The following is a 24299-nucleotide window of genomic DNA, read 5'->3' on the forward strand; positions in this document are numbered from 1 at the left end:
AGGAGCAAACACCGTTTGCAGGGGAGGCAGGGACCCCACCACAACTCCCGATGAGGAGAGTTTCTATCTTCCCGGGTACCTTCCGTACAGTATAGGACAAAGGACACTGCGCTGTTCTGAAGACACATTTGATCGAGAGAGAGAGAGAGAGAGAGAGAGAGAGAGAGAGAGAGAGAGAGAGAGAGAGAGAGAGAGAGAGAGAGAGAGAGAGAGAGAGAGAGAGAGAGAGAGAGAGAGAGAGAGAGAGAGAGAGAGAGAGAGAGAGAGAGAGAGAGAGAGAGAGAAACAAGTGGAGTAGGCGGGTTGTCAAAGCAAAGGTGTGTCGGAAGAAAGAACAGGTAGGCAATGCAACTATTGTGTTACACACTGCATGCATTCACCCAATGGGTCTAATATGGTTTGAGTATAGTATCTAGCGGACCGACCCAACCCTACAACGGACCAGTGAGAATGAACAATAGCAAGCTGCATAATGTCATCTAGGAGTAGCTATTACAAGTTCACATGTTGCGAGAAAAAAAAGTGTCCTGGAAAACTGAGTGTCTGCGTCATGGTTGGTTGTTTTGATTTGGCTACATCAGTTTCATTGATCTTTGGTGTGCGTCATCAGTACAGCAGGAACTGGTTTGGTTTGACGCAGTAACCGAGATCACTTTGATATTATTGTTCAGGTCGAAGAGTGTCGCGCTTGGATAAACTTTTTGAGATGGAGTGGCGAGAGCGATCGACTGTCAGCTGCGACGAAGCCTTCTTGGAAGCGCAGAGATGGGTTGAGGTAAGAACAGTCATTATTACATATATTCCCTAACTAACTCTTTATGTAGCTTTTGTATCGTAGCTTTTGTATTATTATTATTTATTAATTTATTAATTAATTTAATTTCCAGTTGATACACTACACTCCCATATTTCACTTTTGATGATAAATGCAACGGGAACATATATAATTGGAGACGCCTTTTGCTGCAGTTGGAGGAGTAAAGTAAAGTGTTGATGATGTTGAACATGAATGATGAATTGAAAATGGGGGACCCTGATGTAAACAAGACGAAAGTCTTTCTCTTTCTCAATCAATCGATGCTACTTGTTGTCTGAACCCAGTTCTCACGGGTTGATTGATTGATTGAAAACTTTCATTAACAGATTGCAGAATGGGTACAGTACAGTACAGCTCAATACAATTGTTAAGGGGATGCAGACCAGAGAAAGACTTTCGTCTTGTTTACATCAGGGTCCCCCATTTTCAATTCATCATAACATATATGACACACACGACATACAGATAGACAGTACTGCTACATCTATACATTTATGACATGCCAGATTTGCAAATACAGTACTGTTTGTGATACAAAAAGAGTCCAGAAAAGAGAGTATATACATTTTGACGTAGAAACTGTACATTGGAGGAGGTTGGGTAGGTGGGGTGGGGTTGGGATGGGGGGGGGGGGGGGGACGGGACTGTACATTGGAGGTGGTGGGGTGGGGGGTTGGGTAGGAGGGGTGGGTGGGGGACACTGTACAACTGTACAAGCAAAACTGTACATTGGAATATTGACAAAACCATACTTTACTTTATTTACTGTACATTGGAGGGGGTTGGGTTAGGACATTTACAGGGGCCATTTTCGAATTGCAGTCTCCCGTAGGTGTTCTTTGAGAGTGGTTTTGAAAGTGGGTAGTGATTCACATTCCTTTACAGCTTTGTTATATAGGGTCTGTTCTATATGGGGGCCTTCCAACAAGGACATAAACAACCAAAATGCTTCCCTTCAATATCAATGTCTTATGGATTCACCCCCCCTATATGGTTTTTACCTATACATTCGGATCAGCAGTTCAGCACCTGCACTGTTGGTGGGTGAGCCTAGTAAAGGATGTCGCATTGCGTTCATCTTCAATGAATGGACCAATGCAATAGTCTACCAAAGCCCCCCCTCTCTCTCTATATATCTCACACACACACACACACACACACACACACACACACACACACACACACACACACACACACACACACACACACACACACACACACACACACACTTCAGAAACTAACATAGTATCAATGAGAGATGGGGGGGGGGGGGGGGGGGGGGGGGGTGGGGGGGGGGGGGGGACTGTACATTGGAGGTGGTGGGGTGGGGGGTTGGGTAGGAGGGGTGGGTGGGGGACACTGTACAACTGTACAAGCAAAACTGTACATTGGAATATTGACAAAACCATACTTTACTTTATTTACTGTACATTGGAGGGGGTTGGGTTAGGACATTTACAGGGGCCATTTTCGAATTGCAGTCTCCCGTAGGTGTTCTTTGAGAGTGGTTTTGAAAGTGGGTAGTGATTCACATTCCTTTACAGCTTTGTTATATAGGGTCTGTTCTATATGGGGGCCTTCCAACAAGGACATAAACAACCAAAATGCTTCCCTTCAATATCAATGTCTTATGGATTCACCCCCTCTCTCCAAATGTAGTGCTTATTTACAGGTATACATGCTTCATGCTTTGACACCATAGTTATTGTTATCAGCTCAACAGTGTATGCTTCTTCCTTTGTCAGGTATATATTGCCTAGACCTGCATCAGTTCTCAGTTCCTTGAATGTTTTCAGCAGTGCCACTTGCCAGGTACTTGCAGTTGTTCAAAGTGGAAGTGAACGGTTAGGAATATTAGAGAGGCATTAGATTACAGAGATTAAGGTTTTGTAGACAGATTGTGTACTTGAAGAAGGGTCAGATTCACAAAGCATTTGGGGTTTGGATTCACACACTTTATTACACCTTTATTAATAACTCCTAAACCACAGGGACAACATAGAATAATAATAATAATAATAATAATAATAATAATAATAATAATAATAATAATAATAATAATAATAATAATAATAATAATAATAATACACTTATATTTGTCATAAGAATTGCAGCTCAAAGTGCTTCACAGCAGCAAAATAGACAAAGTCAAGATAAGGCATTGAACATGAAATCACATAATTTTTCATATTAGGATCTAATATCTTATTAATAGACCTATTTGTTTACGGTTTGATTGTCACTGATACACATAACATAGACATATAGTATCAATCAAATAGACATTTTATCAGCCCAGTATTTTAGATGTTTACACAATACGGTTGATAAGAAAAATGTTAAAAAAGTGCTTCAGCAGCAGTATTTTAGATGTTTAGTACTGTCAGAGCCATAGGTCTTTCTCATATACTCCGCCTTTTCCCACAATTACAGTTCTGAATTACTTTACAGAACAGTTCGGAATTACTTTACAGAACAACAGCAATATGTATACTTAAAGTTGTATTTGTTTTTAGGCACAATAAGAAAGTCCAGAATAGTTAATTAATCTGTATTAAATAAAAACTCTTGAGACTTTAAAGGCCCAGTCAGTGATACAAAATGCATAAATGGGTAGCCCCACCAACAAAAATAAGGAATAAGAAGAAGTGTTTTCATTCTCCAGTTGATTAACTGAACTCTTGATACAAGGACTAAAGACAACAGGTAAATATGAGTTTTTAATTGTATCTTGTGGAATTTGTTTATGTTGGTAATCAGAGTAAAACAGACCTATGCTATATTCCAATCTAAAACAACAACAGGATATGACATTGCCTAATTATCTTGTCACAAACGCTTACATAGAAGCCTGGCTTTGATGTTGGGGGAAAATGGTGGAAATGGTAGCTTATGGCTGACCGGAATTCTTCAAAGCTTCGATTGCTGCTTTGTACCTGCTGCAGTAAAAAAAAATTACAAACACCGATAGCATTGTGTTAAGAGGCTCTCTTATTGTGTTGTGTATCCTGTAGTGTATTGTATCATGTAACTGTGTCTTTCATGTTTTTATATGTGTATATTCGCTCTGGTGGCAAACCATGTTTCCCCTCTGGGATTAAGAAATAAACCATACCATACCATACCATACCATACCATACCATACCATACCATACCATACCATACCATAGTAATCAGTGTAGAAATAATAATTCAACATCCATTTTGGAAATCAGTTCTTCTTTCACACGGGTGGAATGAAGCTTTGGTTATTCCCTGATAAGTACTAACTGAAGCTTCGAAGCCCAAAAAATGATAATCCTAAAAATGAGTATCTGTATGTCGGGGGGGGGGGTTATAAAATGGGCACCTGCCATGAATTGGGCCCTTGACACCTCCAGTAGTCAGGACAGCAAATACTCACTTTATAGGCTACACCAGCTCTCAGCATTGATCACATCATAAGAACTTTCAGAAAACCTATACTACCACATGGTTCTCATTTACCCACCACATGAATGAGTGAAGCTTCGATTATTCCATGATAATTACTACTGAAGATTAGAAGCCCCAAAATGGTATTCGGGACAGCCCTAACAATTAGACAGACTCTTCGGAAACCAAAACGCAGCCATACGAGTCAACCTCCCGTCCGTGCTAGCCTAGGATGCTGTTGTTGGTAAAACAACAGATATAAAGCACTTCATAGAGCAAGTCACTCACGGTAAGCCGCTCAGCCCCTGGCACTTTGACTCATGTTCAGAGAATCTGCCAGTGAAGACACTGTGTGTCTTTGTTCCTCACTGAGACAGTAGGAGATTTGAGAAGGAAACAGGGAGGAGGAGAGAAGGTTCTGGCGGGATCTGATCCAATACTACCAGCAGGGGTACATATGCCACCACATCACCTCTGGGCACAGCTATATGAATACTTGAAATATGAAGAGCCAATGAATCTTTAGAATCCAGCATGTGCTTCGAAGCCAAGCCACCCATTTATTATCACTGTGCAGTGTGTTCCCTCTCTCAGAGCAATAATCCAAAGTTTCCAGTGCCTCAGACCCAACAGACTGACACCTTCTTTTCTTTTCTGAAATGTCAAATGATTACAAGTTTCCATCACACCTCTTGCCAGCTTCTCCCTTTCCGCTCTCTTTATTTTCTCTCTTTGTAAGTGGGTGAAAACGGTGTTTCCTCTCCTAGTGAATTCCCTTCCCAGCGCGGCTCCACAGAGCTGGTGCACTGGCTGTAACTAAACAAATATTGTTCTTATTTCATGAGGGGTGAATCTGAATGCTTTCTATGTGACATCAGTGGCTCTCACACTCTTACACTGGGCCATTGTAGTGGCTTGGCCCGTGGACTTTGGTGGGGGCAACGCCGCGGTGTGATCTCAGGCAGGAGCTAGGGCCGGGGCGGTGGTGGATGGGGGCAGGTAGGAAGCTGAATGTGGACTGGTGTCTGGGGGGTAGTAGAGGTGGCAGGGGCCGCAGCAGTAAAGAACAGAGGGCGGGTTCTGTGGTAGTGTGTTAGGAACCCAGTGTTAAACGTTCCCTTCAAAAGGAACGCGTTTTGTGACCATGAGGTCTGCTACTGAATGATTAACAAGCTGCTAGACTTCACAACCCTTTTTAATAGAGGTGTGTGCATGGCTAGGTGGTGGTGGTCTGGGGTTTGTCACATGGACACATTCCTGCAGAGGCTTCCATGGTTGTGAGCATTGTCGCCCTGCTGGCCTCCTCCTCCCCTCACGGCTGGGTAGCTGTCAGCTCACTGTGCGCTACAACCACAGGGCCTTGTGCAATAATGAAGGTCCTTGTTAATCGAATAGAAAGCCCTTTGATAGCTGGCGGTTATGATCATCAGAAACATGTGCCATTACTACAGTGTTGCCCTTTTTGCAGTCAGCCACCTGTAAGAGTTGTGAGTGTGTGCAGGACTGGTTAGTCTGTCACAGTTTATTAGATTAGATTAAAATGTATTGTCGCAGTACAGTACAACGAAAATAAGTTGGCGTCTAGCCAGAGTGCAAGGTAATGTTAAAGTGCAACGATATACAGTGTGATTATTTGCTGGCGGTTTTGGTGTTGATACAGTTGTTTTTATTGTATGTAGAACTCAAGTAGACATTGGAACAGATCCAAGTCAGCAAAACACTCTACTAGCATTGGTGTTTTTGGAAGTGAAGCACCATTGACCGGCAACGTCACTCACTCACTCACTCACTCACTCACTCACTCACTCACTCACTCACTCACTCACTCACTCACTCACTCACTCACTCACTCACTCACTCACTCACTCACTCACTCACTCACTCACTCACTGACAACACTGTTAGCCACTCTGCCCCTTAGTGGAGGCTCAGAGGCATGGCATTTTGTGGAAAGACCAATTAGATCTAGGCATTAGCAAGAATGCTACACAACTATTGTTACAACCAGTAATGTTTATACTGCCATGGTGAACATAGACATGAACATGGCAATTGTTTAATTCATTTCAAGGTTTTCATTAACACAAGTTTGCTTTCTGTAGTCCCACCACTTCACATAAACCTATAGTTCTATATTTCCTTTTAGTCTCTAAACAGTTGTGTCTTTTATCCGAGTCACAGGCAGTTCCGCCTGCTAGCTGATTATCTGTTCAAATGAAGGTCATTTAACAATGTTGTGGTCTGATCTTTTATATATCAGATTTCAATCTATCTTTGATCCCCCCCCCCCCCCTTTGTGTCTGATTGAAAAATGGACCATATCAGCTCCCTCAGAATTCTTTAACACTGGAATAGAGCAGCCAATATAAAGGTAACATGATCCTACTATGTGGATTTCTCTGATGTTTAGTTATGTTCCCAGCTATTGTTACCGTCTGACAATGAGCAAAGCTCTGCACTCATCATACAATCTCCTTGTCAAGCTTTGGGGTACGTTGTCAAAACAATTCAACATGGTGACGCCTCTTTGTTTGTGGATGCATGTTTAGATGGATCGCTGCTGTGAGCTGATCACTCATCCCCCCCCCACACACACATACACACCACCACGTTGCCATGATATACAGTGTGGCGTTGTTGTTTTTGACACAACAAACTGTGTCAGGACTGTACGTCATGGCAGTGGCATTCTGTTTGTTGACTGCCAACTGGGACGCATGCATTCAGATGTACTCATGTGAAGCAGGACCTCACACACAGTCACCATTTACTAGTATGCCCCCCCCCCCATACAGACATTAAACCCAATCACAGTCACACACTGCTATGTATCTGACTGTTGTGATGTAATTTCCTGTGCTTGTTTTCATCGGGGAAGGCAGGTACCTGAGCTATTTGGCTGGTGTCCTGCGCCCCTGCATCCCGTCCCCTGCCCCTGCAGAAGGAGTAAAGAATTTCTGGAACAATTAGTGGTAGGCTGCATTCCGTGACTCCCAACAAACCTTGAATGATGAGTTGCCTCAGTGCCCACCATGAATAAACAATGGCTGTGGTCAGAAACACAGCCACGCTCCCTTCCCCCAACCCCCCCCCCCCCCCCCTCTCCGACCATTCACTTTCTACTGATGCATCATATCTGGGGGTGTTCGAATAAAATCGGATAATCTTTTTTGAATGATTGCATCGATGCTTTCAAACATTTCATTGGTGGCAGTCAAGTGTGACGAATACAAAAGAAGAAGGATTATCTCATTCACAAGCGCTAACGTTAGGTTTGGTCAAGGTGCTCTAAAAAATACCCTGTTAAAGTGCATGCTTTAGCTCGATGGGTAAAAATAAAACACTTAAGTGTTCAATTGTCAGGTATTTTTTTTTGACGAAAGTTCATTGTTTAGATGCACCGATTGATCTATAAAATAATAGTTGGATGAATCAATTAATTAAATAATCATTAGTAGAAGCTCTAATCACGTCATACATTTTGAAAGATTTAGGCTAGTTATAAAACATTTAGGCTGGACAAGATATGCCTCCTAAAGTGTCTAAACGGAAGTACAGGCTACAGGCGTTCTGGTTTCGACAAAACAATTATAGAAACGTGTGAAGTGCACAATATTTCCTTGTTTAAGCCACTGCAACGACTTTGCCTGAAGAATTTATTACATAACCGGGACGTTCTAGCTTGTTTGCCGACAGGATTCGGGAAAAGTTTGGTCCGTTCCGGGAGGAAGCTTCCAGGGGAAGTACATACACCGGAAATTCTACCCCATAGACACTTTCGGCAGTAGTTCTTTACCAGGCTTTATCTCACGGAGATACAACTGGGAACGAGGTTATAAAACATTAGACTTCCAATTTACCTATTTCAAACCCACCCTCTTTTATTGACCCTCCAATCACAAGTGTTGCTTCCCTTGCACAAACAAAGTTGTGATTGGAGGATCAAGAAAAGAGGGTGGGGTTTGAGATAGGTCAATTGAGTTTCATACACACGCACGCGCACACACACACACACGCACGCACGCACGCACGCACGCACGCACGCACGCACGCACGCACGCACGCACGCACACACACACACACACATCACAGGCGCAGGCTAGTCTTTGTATTCGTTAAAGAAGCAACCGTTCTTTCTTTGGACACCTTGAACTGACGGGGTCTGGAGGAGAGCTGTTTTTCATATCTCTGCCCCAAGTCTCCCTGTTTGGTCAGAGTATCGGTATGTTGTTGCAGATTAGAGCCCTAATCCGACATGGCAGGTTCAGCAGAGGAGGGAATGTAAGGTAGGCTGGATCTGGAGGGGGGGCTTAATACCTCTAATGATGACGTTACATGGGAGGAAAAGTACCCTTTTACACGCCAGGAGGACCGACCGCATGCCAGTGCTACAAGTACCAGGGTGGATCATGCCTCATACAACCACTTGGCCTGGGAGATTGGCATTTAATCAGCCTCTTTAGATTTCATGATGTACTGAGATGAATGACTGTAGTTTAGGGTGCCAGGTCTTTAAATAATAGCAAGCGCCAAGCCAGCACTTTGAGTGGGAAAAATATTTATTGTGCAGTTTCCCCTCAGAGAAGAAGAGCAGCTGGTCCAGGCCTAGTTCTATACAAGCATGTTCTATAGAAGCATGTTCTATAGAAGCATGTTCTATACAAGCATGTTCTATACAAGCATGTTTTATACAAGCATGTTCTATAGAAGCATGTTCTATACAAGCATGTTCTTTACAAGCATGTTTTATACAAGCATGTTTTATACAAGCATGTTTATTGTTCTATAACAAGCATGTTCTATAGAACAAGTATTATACAAACATGTTCTTTACAAGCATGTTCTATACAAGCATGTATTATACAAGCATGTTCTTTACAAGCATGTTCTGCTATACAAGCATGTATTATACAAGCATGTTCTTTACAAGCATGTTCTATACAAGCATGTTTTACAAGCATGTTCTATACACACATGTTCTATACAAGCATGTTTTATACAAGCATGTTCTATACAAGCATGTTCATTGTTCTATACAAGCATGTTCTATACAAGCATGTTTTATACAAGCATGTTCTTTACCAGCATGTTCTATACAAGCATGTTCTATACAAGCATTTTCTACACAAGCATGTTCTATACAAGAATGTTTCATACAAACATGTTTTATACAAGCATGTTTTATACCAGCATGTTCTATACATGCATGTTCTATACAAGCATGTTCTACACAAGCATGTTCTATACAAGCATGTTTCATACAAACATGTTTATACAAGCATGTTCTATACAAGCATGTTCTATACAATCGTGTTTTATACAAGCATGTTCTATACAAGCATGTTTTATACAAGCATGTTCTATACAAGCATGTTCTATATAAGCATGTTCTATACAAGCATGTTCTACACAAGCATGTTTTACAGAACCATGTTCTATTCAAGCATGTTCTTATAGATAACTAGAAAAGTGAGTGCAAATCTCCACCAGGCGGCAGCTACACAATTCTCTCTGTCATGTGCACAATGCACTCTGCCTAAGCAGCTACCAGTTATCTATGCCCGGTCTCTCAGTCATTAAAAATGCATTGAAATCAGTGATAATATAAACGGCAACAACTAATAAGCATATCTATATGCTGCTATGGTCTTTTCTTGAATAAAAAACAACTTGATTAAATTCATTTGAATACTTGAACCTGCCATATTTTCAGAATATTCACCTAAAAGTACATACCCAAGTAAATGGAAGATTACTCAACTTCTACAAGGTCCATTTGCATGTTTTTCTTTTTTGATCTACTTTTTCTCCCCATTTTTCTATTTTTCTCCCTTCCCCAATTTCGTATTGTCCAATTCTACCCTCCCCTGTCTCGAACGTTGTTAGGCCATGCCTCCCACAAGCCGGCTGCAATGTGGACGAAGCCTTGCACCACGTGTCCCCTCCGGTACTCGAGGAGGCAGCCGCACAGCGCAATCTCTCAGAGGCGAGGGTCTGCGTGGGAGGGACACGCCGCCCCCGTCGCTTCCTGATTCTACTGCGCAGGTGCACAAACCGACTTGTAGTAGTCGCTGTCCACAACGTCTGATCCCCATCCACCAGCTTCCCACCCCCTAATACTGCCAATTGTATTAATATGAACGACCAGCCAAGCTGGTAGCAATGCCGAGAGCTGGGCTCGAACCCAGCATCTCCTGCGTTGGTGGCGAGCGCCTTGCCCACTGCGCCACCTAGCCGCCCGTCCATTTGCATGTTCTTATCTAGGGAAATCTATGGACCTCAGAGAATGTATTCCCAGTGTCAGAAATAGGCTATTCACTCCCATTTCTCCCCTCTATAGTTTTGAGACACAAGCGATTTGAGACACAAGCAATTTAAAAAACCATAGCCTGTGAAGCTATTATATAGCCTATGCAGCATACTATCTTTTATTCAACAAGAAACTAATCATTCCAATACATGTATTTGTATGATTGATCTGCATCAGGCATCTGTTTGGCAAATGTAAGGCATTTTATTCAGTGGTTGTCACAGGCATGTTTTAGAAAAAATCTGATAGATAATAATATTCATCTGCCATGATGCTTTGCAATACTTTTGCCTTCTTTCTTGTGTCCCAAAGGTGTAACTTTATACTGAATATCTATTTCAATAGACAATGATGGAAAAATGTATTCAAATAAAATGATGACTGCCCCCTAAAAATCAACAATTGAAATGCCCACATTCATCAAGCTTAACACTTTGATCGCCGGGGTTAAATTCATAATTTACCATCCCTCGCCAGCCCTATTTAACATGGAGAAGTTCCCCTTCTTTGCAGGGCTATAACTTTTAAAATGTTATTGCTAAATTGACATTACTATGGCCCATTCAACGTCCTATATCTATTGTTCAGGGTGTAGCAACGTTATACTTTTTCATCCACATATTCATACTAAAATACGGTCTAAAGTATAAGTATGTTTTTATCGTTTTCTGCAGCTTTCTCCAGAACTTGATTTATAGCCCTAAATGCATTATATTGATGATCAAATACAGTTTGGTAGGAATCTGTGCGAGATAAAAAATTTCAAATGGACGTACTTCTAGAAGTTACTACGTATGATCTGATGATGACCGGATGGGGGGGGGGGGTCATTTATAATTCCGTGGGCAACGTTATATCATTCATCTAGTGTGGGTGATATGATCATTAGAGCAGTTAGTATCGAAGACATTAAAAAATAACGCTGAAACTCACCGTAGCTTCCTCTCGCCGTTGGGAGATGAGCGTGGAACAGAATTTTTTCTATTATGGGATGTCGAAATATCCGATCCATTTCCAGGTTGTATAATAGTATATACGTCCAAATCATGTTGTTTATCGAGTTATTGGTAACGGATCACTATCCGTTGTGATCAGCTCGAGTCCTGGGACTATTAGCGAGTGATCGGACGGAATTGAAATGAGCACCAGCTTCCACTTCCTGTTTATGCCCTGGGCGATCCGCCGATCGGCCACCAGATGGCGCTCTTGAACCGTTGTAGAGTTGAGAGGGGCTCAACAGTACATCTCATGTCTCCGGGGGAGAAATATGATTTCGATCACAGATTTTTGAAATATTGATATCAAAGACGCTGTCCAGCGTCTTCGGCAGAATGAGCATGGCGGGGAAAGACGTGTTTCAGCATCAACGGCGATTAAAGTGTTAAGTTTCACTTTCATTTCTTGTAGTAGAGTAGATTTAACTTCACATGAAGGAGATAGAAAAAGGGTCTAGAGGCGACACAGGGATTTGGCAATCTTTTGGATTTAAACAGCAGCGAAAGCTCAACTGGAGAGGAGCTCAGAGGACCTGTCAGGACCAGCAAAAGTATGTTTGAGCGATGCCTGTCATAGTAAATTGACGGAAGGTATTTCAAGAACTATAGCCTGTGAAGCTATTATATAGTCTATGCAGCATATTATATTTTCTTCAACAAGAAATGACACTAAACATTCCAATGTATCTGTATGATTGATCTGCATCAGGCATTTGTTTGGCAAATGTAAGGCATTTTATTCAGTGGTTGTCACAGGCATGTTTTAGAAAAAATGTGATCGATGGGAATAATATTCATCTGCCATGATGCTTTGCAATACTTTTATGAGTAGCGGCTGTCGATATCCCCACACTTGATTCACTCAGACATATAGAAGCGCGAAAAAACACTTTCATCCACCACACCATCACATTTACAGTATATAGCCGATAGCGGATCACTACTATAGTCTCTGATGCGTGTCAACATTTTCAGCCCACTTGTTTTTTTTGCATAATACTCTGGGCTGGTTGTCTCTGATAATAATGTGAATGAATGAATGAAAACTTTATTTAACAGATTGCAGAATGGGTACAATACAGTACGGCTCAATACATACAATTGTTAAGGGGATGCAGACCTGAAAAAGACGTTTGTCTTGTTTCCATCAGGGTCCCCCATTTTCAATTCATATAGACATTTATGACATACACAACATACATGATATTTATGGCATAGGGACATATAGGTATTTAGTACTGATACATTTGTGACATAAACGGTATTCAAATATACAGTACTGTTACCCCTAGATCCTGACAGAGTATATACATATGATGGGGAGGGGACTGTACATTAGGAGGGGGTGGGTGGGTGGGAGAGAAATATCCATACGGCGGGGAGGGAATATGTACATGCGTGGGGAGGAGACTGTCTATTAGGAGGTGGTGGGGGTTTTGGGCATTTACGGTGGCCAGTTTCGAATTGCAGCCTCCCGTAGGTGCTCTTTAAGAGCAGTTTTGAATGTGGGTAGGGATTCACATTCCTTTACAGCTTTGGGTAGGGCGTTCCACATTGATGTGGCATAATTGCGAAACGTGTTTAGTCCCTTGTTTGAGCCGAATCTGGGTTTAACATGATTTGTTGAGCTTCCTCTGGTGTTGTGGTCGTGGTATTCACTGACCTTTGGGAAGTATTTTGACATGTACATGGGTACCTTAGTCGTATAGTGTATCTTGTAGACCAGGCCCATTGCAAGTTGCTGTACTCTGTCGTCTACTCTAAGCCATCCTAGGTTGTCAAAGTGGGCAGGGGTGAGGTGGGTTCTGGGGTTCAGGTCAAGTAGTAGTCTGACCAGTTTGTTTTGTGATGTTTGTAATTTTGTTTTAAGCACCTTTGAGGTGCTTTGGTACCATGAGGTGCACGCATAGTCGTAGTACCCTTGAATGAGTGCTCCTGCCAGAGTCTTCAGGGTATTCTTGTTTACCAGAGAGGAGATCCGGTACAAGAATCTAGTTCGTTGGTTGACTTTTTTTATTACATTGGATGCCATTTTGTCACAGGTACCGGCTTGTCCAGGTGAAGACAGGTACCGGCTTGTTCACCCCATTCCCATGATTTTAAATAATTGCGTACTTACAGTATGTTTTTTTGAAGAGAGGATAGACATTACCCTACTCCTCATCTTCATCATCACGCTATTTTAATGTAGAGGGGTTTGTAGAATTGCATGTGAATTCATGAATGGGCCTGATCTGCACTCTGGAGGAAAGCCATTTATACCTCTGGGTACCAACGCACAGTGGCACGCTGTGGCAGGAAAGGGTGTGTGTAAGTGACAAAAAAAATGCCTGTAGCTATTTAAATATATATTTTTAGAATGTCATGAAAGGAGGAGACCGTTGGATTTATGGTGCAAGAGTAGGCTAATTTAATTTGAAATCTCAGTGCCCAGTGGCTTAGGCCTATGGTGCTTCTCGTGTGAATCAAATTATTCAAATATCCTCATTCTTATTCTCGTTTGCATTTAATTGTGTAGGCTAAAGCATCATCAGAATAATCATCTTACATCTCTGAAATTGACAGGCCACATTCATCAAATAAAAAAATGAAAGATTTTTTAAATATGTTATCAATACTTAGTCAGACAACATTATGAACTTAAAGTGTGCACAGACTTCGCAGTACAGAGGAGCTTAAGTTTCACTTTCATTTCTTGTAGTAGAGTAGCTTTAAAGGAAAACTCCAACATTTTGGGAAATTTGCTTATTTGCCATCTACCCTGGAGTTAGACAAGCAGATACATACAGTGGCGTAGCGGATGCCCCCGCTACCCCCGCGGCGCGGGGGGGCCCCGGAGCTTAGGGGGCCACGCCCCTACTGTAGGCTATCCTCTTAGATTTCGTAACAAACAGGTCGCAGTGTGGCAGTGGGAGTATGGTTCTGTGGGGCTGCAGCTGGATGCATCTCGCGCAGAGGGCGGGGCCCCCCCCCCTCCCTGCTATGTTGTAATTATTTGCTCACCTGTGATAGGGCTAGCCGGCTGACTAATGTTCATTGGCAGGCTGGGCAGCGTTCAAAACACAGCGGTAAGAAAAACAAGATGAGAGCGAAAGCCAAACAGGAGACGGCAAAGCTACGAAAAAGAACATCATTGTTTCAGCAGGCAGCAAAGGTATACTGGCTCTAACGTTACTGAAGATGCATCGGCAGTAAGCTCCCCACCTCAACCCCCCGGTCAGCTCCGAGTCCAGGCAGACAGACAGCCCAGCCAGGCCCCCAGCCACGCTACAGCCGCTGAGACAGGTTAGAAGAATAGAACGTTTTATTCGCCATAACCAGTATGCTACTACAGGTTACATGTACGGTTACATTGTTTGTGTCGCTCCGCAGAGCTGAGCGTGAAGGTGCTCCCATAGTCGAGCGGACTGTACGCGGACTGGTCGTTGTTGTTATTATTATATCACTTATCTTAGCACCCCCGAGTGCTCCCACGGGCCGAATATTGCCCCGATCCTCGCGAGATTAAATCCACGGGTACCTCTCGGCGTGCCGAAGCTTTCCCTAAATCACTTCCATCATCGAAAACGAGGGGAAAAGGTCGGCTCGCGACCCTGAAAATTTCGCGTGATTTTAAAAACGCTGTATTAAGTGAGCCTATTATAGGATCCACGCGAGCTTTCTACCGTGGGTACATCTGGGCGTCCCGCAACTATTACTCATTCACATGTAGCCCCGAAAATGCTTAGAAAAGGAAAGCTGAAAGCGTGGAATAAACTCGCCGAAACGGAAAAGTGTCCCACGGGCGTACCGTGATTCCGATCCGCGTGAAAATATTCACGGCCATAGAGGAGACCGTGGGACACCTTTTTGCAACCGAATATGTGTCTCGAATTTGCTCCCACGCGGTGAAAAAATAAGCTAAATTCTCCCACTTTATTATTGATTTAGGGGAGTGGGCGGGCCTCATGGTCTGACCTGCGGGGGGCCCCGACATATTGCGCAACGCCACTGGATACATACCTTTTTCTTCTCTGTGCATGCAGTAGGAGTAGGAAGACGTTGGGAACTAGGCTAATGGAGGAACCTACTTCCAGTGACTGACTCTAAGCTAGGCTAACAGTGCACGTCTTCCTACTCCTACTGCATGCACAGAGAAGAAAAAGGTATATGTATCTTAACACTCCAACATTTTGGGAACCCTGGAGTTAGACAAGAAGATGCATACCTTTTTCTTCTCTGTGCATGCATCAAATCAAATCAAATCAAATTTATTTATAGGGCCCGACAACACACGTTAAAGTGGAGATGAAGCAGTGAGCAATGTGATCCTAGTTTGTTTGTTGTGTACCTTGTGTAAGACAGGGTTCTATAATCAAATGTGAAATCTATCTTATTTGTCTGAAAAATATAATATAATATCCCTGTTTTCAACATGGGCGCCGCCATTTTGTTGCTGACGTCATGGCTGACGTCATACCGTGGCTTGGGTGTATACACTCTGGTTAGCTGCCTATATTGAATGGGTCAGTCAGCAAATAAAATGTTGCCTACAAAACAACGGGACCGCGGTGGTTCTGTTTGTATTGCTCCTGGCTGTTCAAACTAATTTTACCATGTGAGAGAGAGGAAAGTTGGTTAATTTCCACAAACTACCAGTGAAAAAAACAGTGTTGTTGACATGTTGGCTCGGGCTGCCTGCACCCAGACGGCGCGACCAGCCTGTTGGACAGGGAAGGAGGATCTGCAGCGAACACTTCATTGCCTCGGATTATGTTGTTGGGGTGGGATGTTTGTCCAGAAGACCACTAATCAGCTGAAGCCGGACGCGGTTCCCTCGGTCTTCGACAGACAGACCGGCGTTAGCTCTCGGGAGCGATCGCTAGCTAGTTGGCACCAGCCGGGGCCAGGCGTTAGCTCTCGCTAGCTAGCGTTAGCAACCGGAGCGTCGCGGAGCATTCAGCCTGCTGGCTACCTAGACCCACTTCAACCAGCGTCGCGGAGCATTCAGCCTGCTGGCTACCTAGACCCACTTCAACCAGCGTCGCGGAGCATTCAGCCTGCTGGCTACCTAGACCCACTTCAACCAGCGTCGCGGAGCATTCAGCCTGCTGGCTACACAAGCTGTGTAGCCAGCAGGCTGAATGCTCCGCGACGCTCCGGTTGCTAACGCTAGCTAGCGAGAGCTAACGCCGGGCCCCGAGAGCTAACGCCGGTCTGTCTGTCGAAGACCGAGGGAACCGCGTCCGGCTTCAGCTGATTAGTGGTCTTCTGGACAAACATCCCACCCCAACAACATAATCCGAGGCAATGAAGTGTTCTCTGCAGATCCTCCTTCCCTGTCCAACAGGCTGGTCGCGCCGCCTGAGTGCAGGCAGCCCGAGCCAACATGTCAACAACACTGTTTTTTTCACTGGTAGTTTGTGGAAATTAACCAACTTTCCTCTCTCTCACATGGTAAAATTAGTTTGAACAGCCAGGAGCAATACAAACAGAACCACCGCGGTCCCGTTGTTTTGTAGGCAACATTTTATTTGCTGACTGACCCATTCAATATAGGCAGCTAACCAGAGTGTATACACCCAAGCCACGGTATGACGTCAGCAACAAAATGGCCGCGCCCATAATGCTAAATGCTTCAGAAATGTACACAACAAATCGTTTTTTCTTAGAAACTGCTTATTTTTATAACGTGACTTCTTCTGTGGCTTATCTAAATACTAATGTGATGCTATGAATATGTATTTATCGCACTGCTTCATTTCCACTTTAATGTCCCCATGGGCCGTACAGATCTTCTTTAAACAAGTCAAGAAGAAAACATAACAATAAGTCAAGAACAGAACAAGAACACCATAAGGTCCAACATTTTTTAGATGAATGCAAATAAATGAAAGAATGCAAGCACTCCCAGACATTACCTTACCTTCCCACGCGAAGGTAAGGAAAAACTCACTAAAACCTAACAATAGGGAAAAAAGCTCCACAGGCAGTGTGGAGGAGAGAAACCTTAGAAGGGCCATTCAAGGGGGGATCTCCCTTCTTAGATGTTGGTGATAGTAGTGTTGCAGACGGACAGTTGGTAAGCATGCACTCATGTGTGTAGTGGAACACAGATGAGTGCATGCAATAGCAACTGTACATTTTGAAAAATTAAAGATAGAGCTAATAGCGATAGCAACTGAACATTTTGAAAGATTAAAGATAGAGCTGATAGCGAATCTATTTGAGGCACAGGGGCGGCGCAAAGAGGGTCACGTCCTCCCCGTCTTAGTCAAGGGACATTGAATCATGGCGCTGCAACGAACGGCTGCCTCTCTGATCGCTCCGTCGAGACTGTGCTTTCTTTTGTTAATTTTTATAGTATTAAGAGTTTTATTTGCACCTACTGTTGGTGCATTATACGTGTATGACCGTCAGTCAATCATTGACATTGGATTAAAGAAAACTTACCGATTGGATTGCTCTCTGGATCGGATTGCCGTACAACAACAATGGCCAGCGGAGATCCTTTGTTGTGGCCATGGCCAAAGCCAGGAGACGCCACGACGAAGAGGGAAGAGAGCCGGAGTCCGGAACAGACTGAGGTCCAAACGACACAGAACCACATTGCCCAGCATATTGTTGGCCAATGTGCAATCGATAGGGAATAAACTGGACGACATCAGAGCACGGATCCAATTCCAGAGGGACATTCGGGATTGTAACGTCCTCTGTTTCACAGAAACTTGGCTGAGTCCAGATGTCCCGAATCACGCAATAGAACCGGCAGACCACTTCTTCGTCCTCCGCAAGGACCGGACGGCAGAAGAGTCACTAAAGAAGAAAGGAGGCGGCATTGCCTTCATGATAAACAAGGAGTGGTGCGATGTAGGCAACGCAAAGGAACTGTCTAACCACTGCTCCCCAGACCTGGAGTTTATCACGATAAAATGTCGACCCTTCTTCCTCCCAAGAGAGTTAACGTCCATCATCCTCATCGGAGTGTACATTCCACCACACGCGAACACTGGGGTCGCACTTTCAAAACTTCACGACGAGGTAAACAAACTCCAGACAGCTAATGTTGACGCTGCCATTTTGGTTCTGGGTGATTTCAACAGCGCGCGTCTTAAAAAGGTGTTGCCGAATTTCTATCAGCATGTGACCTGTCCCACCAGAGGCGAGAACATATTAGACCATGTATACTCGCAATTTAAGAATGGGTATAAGTCACAGGCTCTTAGTCCATTCGGTAAAAGCGATCACGCCGCCATCTTTCTTTTGCCAAAGTACAAACAAAGTCTCAAGCGAACGCCGGTGGTCTCGCGAGAGGTTAAGCGTTGGGCCGTGACGTCAGAGGAGTCACTCCAAGCTGCACTTGAATGCACAGACTGGAGTGTATTCCGTGATAACACAGCCAATATTAACGAATACACCGAAACGGTAATTGACTATGTCTGTACTCTGGTAGAAGAAACAATCCCCTCCACCAAAATTAAAATCTACCCAAATCAAAAGCCCTGGGTAGACAAATCCGTCCGTGAGGCTCTGAAAGTGCGCACATCAGCATACAACACCGGGCTGGTGACAGGCAACATGGAAGAACACAAGATGGCAAGATATAACGTCAGGAGAGCAGTAAAAGAGGCAAAACGGCGTTACAGGGATAAAGTTGAACTTCAGTTTGAACAGGCTGACTCTAGAGGCATGTGGCAGGGCCTCAGAACAATGACAGACTACAAAGGCACCCCCCTCAAACTGAACAGTGACATCTCCTTAGCAAATGATCTCAATTCCTTCTATGCGAGGTTCGAGGCTGTGAATAACAACACCAGCCTACAAACCACGGCAATGGGGGGGGGGGGGGGTCTGCTGATGGAGACTCAGTGTTCAGGGTAACAGAGCATGAGGTGAGACGGATCTTTAAAAAAGTGAATATCAGGAAGGCAGCAGGACCGGACGGCATCCCCGGCCGCGTCCTAAAAGTCTGTGCCGACCAACTGGCCCCGGTATTCACTGACATCTTCAACCTGTCCTTGGAACAGGCTGTCATCCCCACCTGTCTGAAGAAGTCCACCATCATCCCTGTACCCAAAAAATCTACGCCCGCTTGCCTCAACGACTAGCGCCCTGTAGCCCTCACCTCCATAGCCATGAAGTGCTTTGAGAAGCTAGTGAAGGGCTACATCTGTTCCTCCCTCCCCATCAACCTGGACCCTCTGCAATTTGCATATCGCCCCAACAGGTCCACGGAGGACGCCATAGCCCATGTGCTGCACACAGCAGCATCACACCTGGACAAGAGGCAGGGGAACTATGTGAGAATGCTGTTCATCGACTACAGCTCAGCATTCAATACCATAGTCCCCTCCAAACTCATAGTCAAGCTCAGGGACCTGGGCTTGAACTATGACCTCTGCCAGTGGGTCTTGGACTTCCTGACGGGCAGACCCCAGGTGGTAAGAGCCGGCAACTGCACCTCCTCATCCATCACGCTCAACATAGGGGCCCCCCAGGGCTGTGTTCTGAGCCCCCTCCTCTACTCCCTGTACACACATGACTGCGTAGCACAGCGGAACAACAACACCATCATCAAATTTGCTGATGACACAGTAGTGGTGGGCCTGATCTCTGCCAACGACGAAAGGGCCTACCTGGAAGAGGTAGAGAACCTGTCACAGTGGTGTCAGGAGAACTGCCTCTCCCTGAACGTCAGCAAAACAAAAGAGATGATTGTGGACTTCAGGAGGTCGGGGGTCAAGGACTACAGCCCCCTCAGCATCGACGGGGCACCGGTTGAGAGAGTGAACAGTTTCAAGTACCTCGGAGCCCACATATCCGAGGACTTGACATGGACCACACACATTGACAGTGTTGTGAAGAAGGCACGACAACGCCTCTACTTCCTCAGGCGCCTAAGGAAGTTCCAAGTCAGTCAGAAGATCCTTAGGAACTTCTACTCATGTACAATAGAGAGCATCCTGACCGGCAACATCACCTCCTGGTTTGGGAATAGCACTGCACAAGACCGTAGCAGACTACAAAGAGTGACACGTTCAGCCGAACGCACAATTGGAGGGGGGCTTCCCACCCTCCAGAACATTTACAACAAGCGGTGCAAGGGGAAGGCTAAGAGAATTATTAAGGATTCGAGCCACCCGAACAACTGCCTCTTTGAACTGCTGCGGTCAGGCAAGCGATACCGGAGTCTTAAGGCGAGCACAGAAAGACTCAGAAGAAGCTTCTATCCCCAGGCCATTGATTGATTGATTGATTGAAAAGTTTATTAACAGATTGCAGAATGGGTACAGTACAGTACAGCTCAATACATACAATTGTTAAGGGGATGCAGACCAGAGAAAGACTTTCGACTTGTTTACATCAGGGTCCCCCATTTTCAATTCATCATAACATATATGACATACATGACATAGGCTGCTAAACGAACAATAAACACTATGCAACAACCATCAAATGCACACAGCACACACACCCACACGCACACACTCACTCAAACAAACAACACACTGCAGCACCCACTCTCCACACTTTAGATCACACAAACACACTTTACACTTTATATTTATTGATAAAGGATTTGCACTACAACTCGTACACCTACTGTGAATTGTACCTAAATTGCACCTCGTCCCATTTCTGCCTTGCACTATAGTATTGTATATTAGTACACTGCACAGTATTGTATATTGTATGGTAACTACGTCTATTCTGCATCGAACATTGTACATATGTCTAAACTGAACACTGTGACCTCATTTTTTTTACTTCTAATTTTACTATGTTATTTTATTTCATACTTATCTTGTCTTGCACAGTCTCTGGAGCGTAACAGTAAGAAGCATTTTGTATAAAAGTATTCTGTACTTCTGTATGACAAATATTAAAGAAACTTGAACTTGAAACTTGAACTTGAACACTCCGGTCGTTGCTCAGGGACAGCCGGAGACAGGGAGATAGGGGCGGCGCAGAGAGGGTCGCGAACTCCCCGACATCATCGCGGGACATCCGGCACTCCGGTCACCACTACGAGACCTCCGGAGACAGGGGGGCACGCAGAGGGGGTCGCAACCTCCCGGCCTTCGTCACGGGACGTCCAACACTTTTGCATCACTTTTGTTTTAAATCTTTTTATTTTTCATGAGGTTTCACATTCAATCGACAGATCTACAGAATGTTCAGTGTCACTCTCATGAACAATTTTTAACAATTTTCCTTGTGCTCCCCACTCAATCCATTCTCCCATCTCTCACTCACACTCACACACACTGGGACATACACACACGTACACGCGCACACACGCGCATACAGGCATACACACACACACACACACATACACACATACACTTGCCCACATACAGGCACACATACACACAAATAAACAATTAGACAAAAAAAAAAAAAAAAAAATAATAATAATAATAATAAAAATAAAGTAAAATAAAATTAAATAAAATAAAGGGACAGTAGGTAAATCATAAGTAAATAAGTAATAAGGAATAAAAGTGCAAATGTTGGTATTGTAAACAGTGACATTTTATAGCACCCAGTTGCTCACACCCGCTTATCGATGGCCACTCCGACAGAGAAGGGTCCGGGCCGCTGCGTGTTCAGCTCCCTTTCCCAGACCCGACCCCGTGGGGGCAGGGTTTGACAGCCATGCGCAGGCAACCAGGCACTTATACGCAGACAACCAGGCACTTATACGCAGCATCAACAGATCAGCTAATCTAATCTGCTAAAACTCCACGTCTGTTATATTAGATATGACACATTTATAGGACTACATTATGAGTTTCCAGTTGAGTATAGAGTGGATTCCAAAGTTCTTGAAATAAGTGACCCTGGTTGTGCTTTTCAAGCGTTATCTTTTCTAAGGGAAGAAACTGAGATATTTGTTCTATGAACATATTGAATGTTGGTGCGATTTCATTTTTCCATAGAAGAAGTATACATTTCTTTGCAAAATATGTTATGTATACCAACAGTCTGCATTTCTTTTGGTCTAAGTGGCAGTTTGTTATATTATTTAATAGATAGACACATGGTGATAACTCAAAATTCCAACTCCATGACAGATTTAGTAAATAAGTGGATCTTGTTCCAGAAATGCTTCAATTTGCTACATTGCCAGAACATATGCAGAAATGTTCCTTCTTTAATTTTACACCTTGGGCAATTTGGTGAGTTTTCTTTCGAAATTTTGTGCATTTTTACAGGAGTAAGGTAGAATTTATGAATAAATTTGAAATTACTTTCTTTGATCTTATTGCTTGTAAAGGGAAAGAAAGTTCGATCACAGATATCTTGCCAATTGTTTTCTTCAAATTTCGTTGCCAGGTCCGTCTCCCAGCATCTTAATAGAGCTGGGAAGACTGTTTGGCATTCATTAGTTAGAATTTCATATAGTTCACTGATTTTACCTTTAATTGTGGATGAGGTAGTTCGTTTTTCTTCCAATTCTGTCATTTCAAAGCTTAACTTGTTTTCTTTAGTAAGTGAACTTAAAGTGCTTTGAATTTGCATATATTTTAAGAAGTCTGAGTTAGGAATGTTGTATTCTTCTCTTAGTTCCTGAAATGCTTTTAATTTCCAGTTTTTATGAAAAAGGTCTTTAAGTTGAGACAAGTTACCCCCAAGTGTCTCCACTTGTTTATATCAGTTGAATGAAAATATTTTTTTAGGTCAGGGTTTTGATGAATAGGTGAATAAACAGAGATGCATTTAGTTATGCCAAACTTTTTCGAGCAATCTTTCCATGCAGATAGGGTATTCACAACCGTGAAATATTGCTTTATATTTTCTATTTTGTCAAAATTCTTTATAAAAAAAGAGAGTTTAGAGGTAAAGGATCAACCAGTCCCGCTTCTATCTGTATCCAGTGTGAGTCTGGTCCTCCCAATGACCATGATACTATAGTTCGAAGTTGGGCTGATCAGTAGTAGTGTTGGAGATTGGGAAGACCTAGACCACCCATGGACTCAGGTTTCATAAGAGTCAGTAATTTAATCCTTGGTTTTTTATTGGACCAAATAAATTTTGAGATACGTTTATTCAATATGTTAAAATATGTTATAGATAGGTAGCAGGGTACATTTTGAAAGAGAAAGTTCAATCTCGGAAGGATATTCATCCTGATGACGTTTATCCTTCCTAGAAGGGATAGGGGTAGTTTGTCCCATCTACCTAGATCTGTGTTAATTTCAATTGTAAGAGGAGTGTAATTTTTTTCAAATAAATCATTTAATTGCGGTGTAAAGTGTACTCCCAAGTATTTGAAGCCTCCTGGTGACCATCGAAATGGGTAGGATTTCTGCATTTCTTTTGTTGGTTTCATATGTAGGAGACATGCATTAGATTTATTATAATTTATCTTGTATCCTGAGTACTTTCCAAATTGTTCGATTGTGTTATACAGATGTAATAAGGAGTTTTCTGGTTGCTCAATGTATAGAACAATGTCGTCAGCATATAAAGATATTTTGTGTTCAAACTTATCGATATACACTCCTTTTATGTTAATGTTGTCTCGTACAGATGCAGCCAAAATTTCTATTATTATTGCGAATAATGAGCTTGACATTGGGCACCCCTGTCTTGTTCCTCTCATTAAGAGAAACGGATCAGATGTATTGCCATTAGTAATAACTGCTGCTTTTGGAGTTTGATAAATTGCTTTAATCCACTGGATAAAATGTGACCCTATATTAAGTTTTTGCAACACGTTAAAAAGAAAGTTCCACTCGACTCTGTCAAAAGCCTTCTCTGCATCCAGAGATAGGAG

General features: G+C 43.3%; 1 protein-coding gene across 1 annotated transcript in view; it reads left to right on the forward strand.

The window, feature by feature from the left end:
- Positions 1–508: 508 nt before the first annotated feature.
- The window catches only part of LOC311228487 (LIM domain only protein 7-like), a 185702-nt gene continuing 161911 nt past the window's right edge, over positions 509–24299 (forward strand). The window contains 2 exon segments of the mRNA XM_084314390.1: positions 509–553; positions 672–775. Of these exon segments, the coding sequence (XP_084170516.1) occupies positions 707–775 (69 nt within the window). The 5' untranslated portion in view covers positions 509–553; positions 672–706.

This window comes from Notolepis coatsorum (genome assembly GCF_963971535.1).
Source record: "Notolepis coatsorum genome assembly, chromosome: 5".
In the NCBI taxonomy this organism is placed as follows: domain Eukaryota; kingdom Metazoa; phylum Chordata; class Actinopteri; order Aulopiformes; family Paralepididae; genus Notolepis; species Notolepis coatsorum.